Source organism: Scardinius erythrophthalmus, assembly GCF_964197995.2.
Source record: "Scardinius erythrophthalmus genome assembly, chromosome: 13".
Classification (NCBI taxonomy): domain Eukaryota; kingdom Metazoa; phylum Chordata; class Actinopteri; order Cypriniformes; family Leuciscidae; genus Scardinius; species Scardinius erythrophthalmus.
Genome location: NC_138233.1, coordinates 39,929,259 through 39,939,744, shown reverse-complemented (window position 1 = coordinate 39,939,744; position 10,486 = coordinate 39,929,259). Strand labels below are relative to the sequence as shown.

At 44.0% G+C, this 10,486-nt stretch overlaps 1 protein-coding gene across 4 annotated transcripts; it reads right to left on the bottom strand.

Annotated features, from left to right (window-relative positions):
- Positions 1-60: 60 nt before the first annotated feature.
- sqstm1 (sequestosome 1) lies at positions 61-9,486 on the bottom strand. Of its 4 annotated transcripts, none has more exons than XR_014031368.1 (9): positions 9,203-9,471; positions 8,665-8,760; positions 6,270-6,574; positions 5,190-5,361; positions 4,651-4,728; positions 4,374-4,552; positions 2,208-2,412; positions 747-980; positions 61-400 (listed from the first exon to the last, which is right to left on the bottom strand). XR_014031368.1 is itself a non-coding variant. In XM_081382786.1 (8 exons), exons 1-8 carry the CDS (start codon positions 9,369-9,371, stop codon positions 826-828), a joined length of 1,359 nt encoding a protein of 452 aa, XP_081238912.1. In that variant the 5' UTR covers positions 9,372-9,486; the 3' UTR covers positions 61-825. The 4 variants fall into 4 exon arrangements, 2 of the variants coding, with proteins under 2 accessions (XP_081238912.1, XP_081238913.1); XR_014031369.1 differs by having other exon boundaries at positions 753-980; XM_081382786.1 differs by having other exon boundaries at positions 61-980; positions 9,203-9,486.
- Between the last annotated feature and the right edge of the window lie 1,000 nt (positions 9,487-10,486).

Sequence of the window (10,486 nt, the reverse complement as noted above, 5' to 3'; positions counted from 1 at the left end):
GTCTTACACATAAAAAAAAGTCTTACACATAAAAAAAAAAAAAAATTAAAATTCAACAAATGTTTTGGAGAAGGTTTTTATTGCGAAGAGAAAGGACAGAGTGTAGAAGACCAGCGGTGACTGATTCACCCGATTACATCCGTTTACTCAAACTGAGGATTAAACACAACCCAGGCTTCTGCTTTAACTAAACTCAGCTCACTGATTATGACATTCATAACTGCGATTACACAAATATAGAGCTTTACTTAACAACAACCTGTAAGTAATATGCATACATGATGATGATAATGATCATTAATAGCATGAAGTGTTGAAAATATATATATATTTTGCATAAAAGGCCAGTAATGAACTTAAGTATGTGCTAATCACCTGAGTAATCGTTATCCTGGTCACACTTTACAATAAGGTTTCATTAGTTAACATTATTTAACTTCTTTAGTTAATATGAACTAAAACTGAACAATGCTTCATTAGCATTTATTAATCTTAATCTTAATGTTCATTTCAGCACTTATTATTACTTTACTAGTATTTAGTACTAATATTAAAATCAAATGTTGTATTTGTTAACATTAATGCACTGTGAAATAACCTGAAAAAACTATGTATGACTGTATTTTTATTAACTAACATTAACGGAGATTAATAAACACTTTAATAAATGTATTTCTCACGGTTAGTTTATGTTTGTTAGTACATAAACTAATGTTGACGACTGAAACCTTATTGTAAAGTGTTACCTTAACATTTACGGCAAACTGTAGCGTATATAAAAGTATGGTAGAGTATAGCAGAGGTGTGTGTGTCCGCTCGGCTCCTCTACTTGCGAGCGGTCTTGCTGTACTGGATGGTGTCCAGAGCCGAGCCGATGTCGAAGCCCTTGGCGTGCAGGAGTCGGGTCAGCCATCCGCCCTCGTCGGAGAAGCCCATGGACAGCATCTGGGAGAGGGACTCCACCAGCCTGGGGTCCGCGTCTGAGGGACACACACTCGTCAGGGCACTGAGCAACCGAGACCGGGGTCTCCATCACAAAACTATGCTTTAAATATAAATATTTTTATAACCCCAGTCAGAGGAAGACTGTGAACATGCGTCTCCTCCCCGAAATAACCATAGCTGAGCTTACAACGCCTCGTTAACTATGCAGATCCTCATCTGCATATCATTAGCATATGCATATGCATCCACGTGATGCCGTGTTTAACGGTACAAGACATCAGGAGGATATGAGATACGGATGTTCGTCACATTACAGCGATACAAATCATTTATTAGTCTATCCTTGCCTTGTGTTTCAATCAATCAAATAATTCATTAAAAATTAAAAAAATTCATTACAGAGAAAGTTTTTCTCAATCTTTTCCACTGGCCGAATATTATTTTTAATTGCTTGATATTTCTAATGGAAACTTATTGTGCATTATTGATCATTAATATGGTGATAATATTTCCTCAGACCGTGAGTTCTGCTGTTATCATGCGCTAATAAACATTAAAACACATCATGGCAGGAGAAGTGTCAAAAGCAGCGAATCCACCACTAATATTTATATTTATTAGATTATAAAAAAATTCTCGGTAATGATTTGATGTAATTTAAGAGCTTACCTCCATTAATGAGAACGGCATATTTAATCTAAATGAGTGTATCAGACGTAGAACAGAGTTTAAATCATTATTTATGTATTTAAACTGTTATTGTGAACAGTATTTATGATTAAGACTCATAATGAATATTAAAGTGGTTTTCCTTCATCAGTTCCTCAGATCTCCATCAGTGTCTCCAAACGTCTCTGTGTGTGTTTATCAATCACAGCTCATGTGTGTGTGAGGTGGCGTATGGCTCTGTGTGACGGCTATAAGCGAGGCTGGACTGGGATACTCCGCTGGACGCCAGTGCGGTTTCACATCGATTGGCTATTTTAGTAAATGAAGAACCAAAACGGTTATTCAAACTGGAAATAAGACCAGTGGAGACATAGAGTAAGCAGGAAACCAATAGTTCCCCATCACTTCCATCTAACGCAAACTCCGCATATTCTTGGTTATAAATATCGAAGCTTTCTGCATTGTGATATGAATTATTGTATCTATAATTTGTAGTTTATGAGGAGACGGCTCTGATTGGCCATTACACTCCTAAGCTCCACAGACTCATGTCCGCTGGGTAATAGTGTTTAGTGCTGCACAGATGCACTTACCCTGAGGGAGGTGTGGGTACAGCGCCGCCTCGCGCAGACCCGTGGGTCCCTGTGTGTTGCTGGAGCTGGAGCTGGTGTTGAGCGGCGCTGTGTGACCCGGCCCGTCCTCCTCCACCCTGAGCGACTGCAGCTCTCCTGTGGACGGGTCCACCTCTTTAGAGCTCAGGTGAGTCCACTCCTCGTCACTGCCCGGCTCTCGCTGGCCCTGCAGGAGCACAGCAGTGTTAACAGGGTCACCTGGTGTGTGTCTGTGTGTGTGTGTGTGTGTGTGTCACACCTTGGCCCCCTCGCTGAGGCTCTCTTCAGTGTGTGTGTGTGTGTGTGTGTGTGTGTGTGTGTGTGTGTGTGTGTGTGTGTGTGTGTGTGTGTGTGTCTGTGTGTGTGTGTGTGTCTGTGTGTGTGTGTCACACCTTGGCCCCCTCGCTGAGGCTCTCTTCAGTGTGTGTGTGTGTGTGTGTGTGTGTGTGTGTGTGTGTGTGTGTGTGTGTGTCACACCTTGGCCCCCTCGCTGAGGCTCTCTTCAGTGTGTGTGTGTGTGTGTGTGTGTGTGTCACACCTTGGCCCCCTCGCTGAGGCTCTCTTCAGTGTGTGTGTGTGTGTGTGTGTGTGTGTGTGTGTGTGTGTGTGTGTGTGTGTGTGTGTGTGTGTGTGTGTGTCTGTGTGTGTGTGTGTGTGTGTGTGTCACACCTTGGCCCCCTCGCTGAGGCTCTCTTCAGTGTGTGTGTGTGTGTGTGTGTGTGTGTGTGTGTGTGTGTGTGTGTGTGTGTGTGTGTGTCACACCTTGGCCCCCTCGCTGAGGCTCTCTTCAGTGTGTGTGTGTGTGTGTGTGTGTGTGTCACACCTTGGCCCCCTCGCTGAGGCTCTCTTCAGTGTGTGTGTGTGTGTGTGTGTGTGTGTGTCACACCTTGGCCCCCTCGCTGAGGCTCTCTTCAGTGTGTGTGTGTGTGTGTGTGTGTGTGTGTCACACCTTGGCCCCCTCGCTGAGGCTCTCTTCAGTGTGTGTGTGTGTGTGTGTGTGTGTGTGTGTGTGTGTGTGTCACACCTTGGCCCCCTCGCTGAGGCTCTCTTCAGTGTGTGTGTGTGTGTGTGTGTGTGTGTCACACCTTGGCCCCCTCGCTGAGGCTCTCTTCAGTGTGTGTGTGTGTGTGTGTGTGTGTGTGTCACACCTTGGCCCCCTCGCTGAGGCTCTCTTCAGTGTGTGTGTGTGTGTGTGTGTCACACCTTGGCCCCCTCACTGAGGCTCTCTTCAGTGTGTGTGTGTGTGTGTGTGTGTGTGTGTGTGTCACACCTTGGCCCCCTCGCTGAGGCTCTCTTCAGTGTGTGTGTGTGTGTGTGTGTGTGTGTCACACCTTGGCCCCCTCGCTGAGGCTCTCTTCAGTGTGTGTGTGTGTGTGTGTGTGTGTGTCACACCTTGGCCCCCTCGCTGAGGCTCTCTTCAGTGTGTGTGTGTGTGTGTGTGTGTGTGTGTCACACCTTGGCCCCCTCGCTGAGGCTCTCTTCAGTGTGTGTGTGTGTGTGTGTGTGTGTGTGTGTCACACCTTGGCCCCCTCACTGAGGCTCTCTTCAGTGTGTGTGTGTGTGTGTGTGTGTGTGTGTGTCACACCTTGGCCCCCTCGCTGAGGCTCTCTTCAGTGTGTGTGTGTGTGTGTGTGTGTGTGTCACACCTTGGCCCCCTCGCTGAGGCTCTCTTCAGTGTGTGTGTGTGTGTGTGTGTGTGTGTCACACCTTGGCCCCCTCGCTGAGGCTCTCTTCAGTGTGTGTGTGTGTGTGTGTGTGTGTGTCACACCTTGGCCCCCTCGCTGAGGCTCTCTTCAGTGTGTGTGTGTGTGTGTGTGTGTGTGTCACACCTTGGCCCCCTCGCTGAGGCTCTCTTCAGTGTGTGTGTGTGTGTGTGTGTGTGTGTGTCACACCTTGGCCCCCTCGCTGAGGCTCTCTTCAGTGTGTGTGTGTGTGTGTGTGTGTGTGTGTCACACCTTGGCCCCCTCACTGAGGCTCTCTTCAGTGTGTGTGTGTGTGTGTGTGTGTGTGTGTGTGTGTGTCACACCTTGGCCCCCTCGCTGAGGCTCTCTTCAGTGTGTGTGTGTGTGTGTGTGTGTGTGTCACACCTTGGCCCCCTCGCTGAGGCTCTCTTCAGTGTGTGTGTGTGTGTGTGTGTGTGTGTCACACCTTGGCCCCCTCGCTGAGGCTCTCTTCAGTGTTCTGGCTGCCGGGCCCCGAGCCCCGGGACAGAAGGCCCACACACCCGCTGTCGCTGCGTGCGCTGGACGGCCCGCTGGAGGCCGGAGTCGCTGATGTCACCGTGGCCCGCTTGCCCTCGTGCTCCACGTCGATGTCCACGTCTATCCCTGCAGAAAACAGCCATTATTACCCAACATGCCCATCCGGCTGCGGTGTTAAAGCTAATAATGTTTGGTAAAGGGAAGAAACCCACGCAGGGACTGACCGAGAGGACTCAACAAGGCCGCCACTTCCTCTCCGATGTTCTTCAGGTACTCCATGTTGGCCTGGGAAGAGGCGGAGCCTGTGGAGGAACACACGGGGATTATGGTCCACGGCACGGTAACAATATTTATCAGCTCATAATTCATATATACACTGCAGTTCAAAAGTTTTAGATCGGTAAGATGTTAATGTTTTTAAAGAGTCTCTTCTGCTCACCAAGCCTACATTTATTTGATTAAAAATACAAAAAAATATATATATATTATTAAATATTATGACAATTTAAAATAACTGTTTTCTATTTGAATATATTTTAAAATATTCCTGTGATCAAAGCTGAATGTTCAGCATCATTACTCCAGTCTTCAGTGTCACATGATCCTTCAGAAATCACTCTAATATGATGATCTGATGATCAAGAAACATTTATGATTATTATCAGTGTTGAAAACAGTTGTTGATGAATCTGAAGTTGAAGAGTGAACAGTTATGGACAGTGACTGTTCTTCTGTACTGTGGGCTGCTCTGATCTCGTCTCACCGTCAGTGTTCTCAGGAGCGTCCTGCTTGGGCTGGTCTCCGGAGGGGTTCTGCTGAGCCTGGTTCTGGGCCTGAGCTTGAGCATTAGCATTAGCATTAGCATGAGCCTGAGCCTGGCTATTCGCCCACATGCAGTGTCTCATCTTACGCCACAACTTCCCACGAGGAAACCACTGCACACAGAAGCTCTCGTTTAATCAATCGTCACATTATCACTTGAAAACAACACGTATGCATTAAAATACAGCTGCAAATAACAGTTATTTTCATCATTTGTTGGCCGATTAATCGGTTAAGCGATTAAGCCCCAATTTTTCTTTTCTTTTTTCTTTGACAAAACACATCCTGGCCAAAGCTGTCCTTCACACTAATGTGCTAACTAAATGCTCTGAAAACAGTGAATATATCTATATCTATGCTATAATGTGCAAAAGAGCTATAAAGCAAAAGGACAGTTTAAATCCTTACATTAAAAATGAAGATGATAATAAAGATAATAAATAAAAGCACAAACTCAGTGTTCGCAGATAAGAGGAATGTTCAGTAGGAACACACACACGTTCACTCCTGTTACGGTCATCTCTTTATCCTGTAAATGTCCTCCGAAATTCGCATCCGAAATTTTCACACGTTAAAAAATAAATACGACCTCACGTTGTGTCAATCACTCTTGCACACTATTTCAGCAAGATGAATATGTTTGCGCTGGATCTTAACGGCTTCCTCTGTAATGCGCCGGCGCTCTCTCAGTGAAGTCTGAAGAGTAACGCAGAATGGAAATACTCTTGTGGATCAGTAACACACAGGTAAGGATATAACCGGCTGTGCTGAAGGAACACATCACACACTAAACACACACACACACACATCTGTCATAAGGCCACGTTAAAGCGGCGCTGTGCAGTTTTGGCTTTCGCTTTGTGCTCGCGGTTCCTCTATAAAGCTCGTAATTTGACGCGACTGGTGGAAAGTTTTCCGTACATGCGACTAATCGATAATGGCATTCGCTGTGGCTGATGTTCATTATGGAGTGTGTGGATGAGTGTTTGCAGTAAAGCACACAGCAGGGAGGGCGCGTCACCTCGAACATGTTGCTCAGCGGGTGCAGGATGGGCAGCATGGCGTGCTCCTTGTGGAGGCCCTGGCCCTGGCAGGAGGAGCACAGGTCGTAGTCCGGGCACACCGTGCACTTGAAGCGGGTCCCCGGCACCGGCCCCTCGCAGCCGTCACAGGTCACCCCGGGGTGCACTGGCGGGGGGTGGTGGGGGGGCGGGGGTCCTGGGGGGCCCATGTGAGGAGGGCCCATGTGAGGGTGTCCGTGAGGCCCGGGGAACGAGAACCCAGGGAACCCGTGAGGAGAGGAGTCGCGTCTGTGCTCCTTTCTCTCTGAAGACGGGAGAAATATGACAGAGTTATTAATCTGAGATGTATGTGTCCAGTCTGGCCAAACTCCAGAGTCATGCATTTGATAACACTTAATTTTACAGTGTCCTCGTTACATATGTTACATGTACTTAACATAGTAATAACGGTAAATTATGCATAATTACATGCAACTAACCCTCAACCCTAACCCTATAGTAAGTACATGTAATTAATATTACTCAGTACTTAAATATATAATTGCACTGTAACAATGGCACCTTATAATAAAGTGTAACCATGAATTTCCATTTGCATTTAATGTCATCATCATACACTTTTCCCACCAAAAGAGATTATAATAAATTGTACATATTATGTAAGTGGCAATTAGCAGGAAAGGAAGCAGGGAACAGACGTTACAGTATTCTAGACCTCAAATGCAGAGAATAAACTCAAGAACACTATTTAAACAGTCTATATAAAGGTGAAAATCCAGCTTTTAATGTTGTTTATGTGTCTATGTGGTGTTTATAATCTGCTTTAACTCAAACCATGTGTAAATTCATAAGTCGACAGCATTGCTGAGTATTTCCTCCTTAAAACTGCAGTGAACCAAAGACAGTCTCAAACACACGCTTTGAAATCGCTGGTGTTTCTGACGCCACAAACTACCTTGTAACCAATCAGATCAACGTGTGATCGTCAACCAGTGGATCTCTGAGCTGAGTGAGTGGAGGCGGGGCTCATTTGCATATTCATAGAACCACGCATACTAAATGAGGCAAGGGTGTCGAGTTACATTCAAGCTATTTTAATGGCATGAAGAAAAACACTTAAATGTTTCATTTTAGTGATCAAAGAGGAGTTTTAAGGGATAAAATGATTGACTACAGGGGGACTTTAAATAAAATAAAAACATTAAATCCAAAAAAAAAGAAAAACAGCCAGGTAGTGTAACCATCAGGTAACAAGAAAGTATTTTCCTTGAATACTCCTGTGCACACATTTGTTTAAACAAATTTCTTATAGTTAAAACATTTGCCCTGAACTAACCAAGCCTTTTCATAAATCACTTACTTCTTCAATAACATCGACTGACTTTGACACATGGGCGAAAGGAGGATTCAAAGCATTCATAACACAGCTTTTGTGAACAGAAGTGACAACTGACACCGTAGGCTCAGTGACAACATGAATGCAGTGTGTCCAGATTACATGCATACTATCTAGTGTCTACTGTGGCAGGGCTCGCCTGAAGAGTCGGCGAGAAGAGGCTCAGTCCAACAGGTTTAAATGAGTCGGTTAATAAACGGACAGATCATGAACACCGCTGGTCCACGTGATGATGACGTCAGGCAGAAAACCCAAGCGTTTGCCCTTTCATTCATCGACATCAAAAATGGCTTATGATTTGAAGTAGCTTAACGTTAGTCACTTTGCATGGCCGCTAACATTAACATTAACCTAGATAATGTGCACTATTAGACACATATCCAGAGTGTGGAAGCTAGATTAGCATCGCGTTTACTTAATGTGCATTTAAGTAAGTCAGTGTCATCAACTTCATCTTTACACCCCACACTGAAAACATCAATAATTATCAGAAGTTATTTAAATTAATATCAAACGTGCCACTACTAATGTAATCTTTAGTCGTGGGCAGCCTGATGAAGTTAGCTCTTATTCAAACCCAGTTCCTCCGCAGAGAGTGTGTGATTTTGGACGCAGTCACGGTCATAAAGGTTTAATGGGCCTCAGTGACACTTCCTGTTTATGGTTTTCTAGTCACATGACCACACAATGGCTCAGTGCATTCTGATCTGGCTTTGTTTCATACAGTTACACTACCTAGTCATTGTTTTTAATATTTTAAATGTTCACAATAGAAGAGTGTACCTGTGTATTGAAAATTATAGTGAAGTCATGGTGTGTTTAAACTGCATTTCACTGTATTTATGGCTTAATAGACCACATCACCGACACTTATAAGGTGAGGCGAGGTGTTTAAGTAGAGCAATCTTTAAATGTGGACCAAACTGCACTAAAATGTGAATAGATATATATAATATGTTCCGGTAATGAGAAGTATCTTGTGTGTGATTGTGACTTACGCTTGATGAAGAGCCGGAAGGTGTCGTCCTTCACCAGAGCCAACCCCATCATCAGCTCGTCATCAGAGGAGAACGCGATCAGGTCACCGTCCTCATCTACACACAACACACACAGTCACCATTATGCTGATCATGTTTACTTTTCATGTAGATTCTGGATATAACAACCATTTCACATGACATGTCATTTAATAGTATTATAATGCTCACAAAACTTTTAGGGTGTCAATATGCAACAAAAAAAACTATTTCTTACAATATAGTACCATATATAAAAAACAAAACAAAAAACTTAATATTATATTTAATTTTATTTTGAAGAGATTCATTTTCCTGAAAGTGACGGTTATATGTTGACAGTATACTGGCAACATAAAGTGACAATATATTAGCGACAAAATATTGTCACTTTATAGAATCTCATTTAGACTTCGTGTAGTTAAGTTAAAACATCATGTTAAGCTGTTAAAACTGAGATAAGACAATAATAGTATGTTTACACACACGTACGATACATTTTTAAAACAATCTGACGTACCTTTATAGTGCATTTGAAAGGGCGCAGTCCCGAGACCGACGAAAACATCGAGCACTTTTCTCTTCAAATACTCGAAACTTGTTGACACGTCCTGATCCACGGCGAAGCGACGGATCTCCTTGTTGCAGTCGTCCTTCCCGAGCAGGTACGCTTTCACTGTCATCGACATTTTAGCGCAGATATCGTGTTTAGGCGAACCTTTAGACGTGTTGCGCAGCAGAAATCCTCTTCTTGAACGCGAGCGCTGAGTGCGTGAGAGTGCGTGAGAATGCGTCTCTTCCTCAGCCTTCAGTTCCGTATATACTCCTGCGACGTCATATGCAAATTCCTGCGCGCGTTCAGCCAATCGTAGGCGCGAGCGCAGGTTTGGAGGCGTGGCCTCGCGCGTCTCACAGGAGGACAGGGTTCATGTTGACTTTGATCATGTGAGTCGCATTAGAAAACAGAGTGGCCTGAGGAATGACATGGCAATATATGAGAGGGGAAATTCCCTCTGAATAACCCACCGCATCACGGCCAAACAATACAGCATCATCATAAACATGCGATATTAATAAACATAATGTGAATGTCATCTCATTCTCCACTAGCTACATTTATAACTTGAGACAGGGAATACCACACAATCTCTCTCTCTCTCTACAGCTGTATAATAATATAGCCTAGTTAAACACGTTTTTCTTTTCACATGTATATTATTATATATGTATATATTCATTTACTGAAATATCGATATATTATGTTGATGTAGAGGTTGTTTTCCCACACGTGTGATCCTGCTGTGTCAGTGTGAGCATGAACTCCTCACTCCAGCTCTACTAACCCGCATATACTGCTGTGTTTCTGCTACACTACAGTGAATAAAGTGCTGTGTCATCATGAATGACGGCCCTTACTACCCACACATACACACATGTGGATTCATGTCCCAGTTACACTTACTGTTCTCACATTTTCTGACTAAATAAACATTACATCAAAAAGGAGAAACCAAATTCTATAGGTTTCTCTATCTCTTGGTTTCTTCTATCTAAATTCTAATACAATACTTTTCTTTTTAATAGTCATCTTATTTTCAGATCATCAGTTATCAAGCTCAGTAAACACTGGTCCGACACGGAGATGTGGGTCTGGGTCTGGGTTAGGGTTAGGGTTAGGGTTAGGGTTAGGGTTAGGGTTAGGGTTAGCACCAAGCTGATTGACCGATAGAAAACCCACAGTCATCACAGTTTTAGGACATTTCACATTTGATTTTGATGTGTCATAATGCAGTGATATTCCAGT

Excerpts from the sequence above, each read along its gene's own strand:
- sqstm1 (XM_081382786.1), bottom strand. The coding sequence starts at position 9,371 with ATGTCGATGACAGTGAAAGCGTACCTGCTCGGGAAGGACGACTGCAAC. Across the intron at positions 8,761-9,202 it reads CTTTCAAATGCACTATAAAG|ATGAGGACGGTGACCTGATC; the intron begins GTACGTCAGATT and ends TGTTGTGTGTAG. Across the intron at positions 6,575-8,664 it reads CTTCCGGCTCTTCATCAAGC|AGAGAAAGGAGCACAGACGC; the intron begins GTAAGTCACAAT and ends TCCCGTCTTCAG.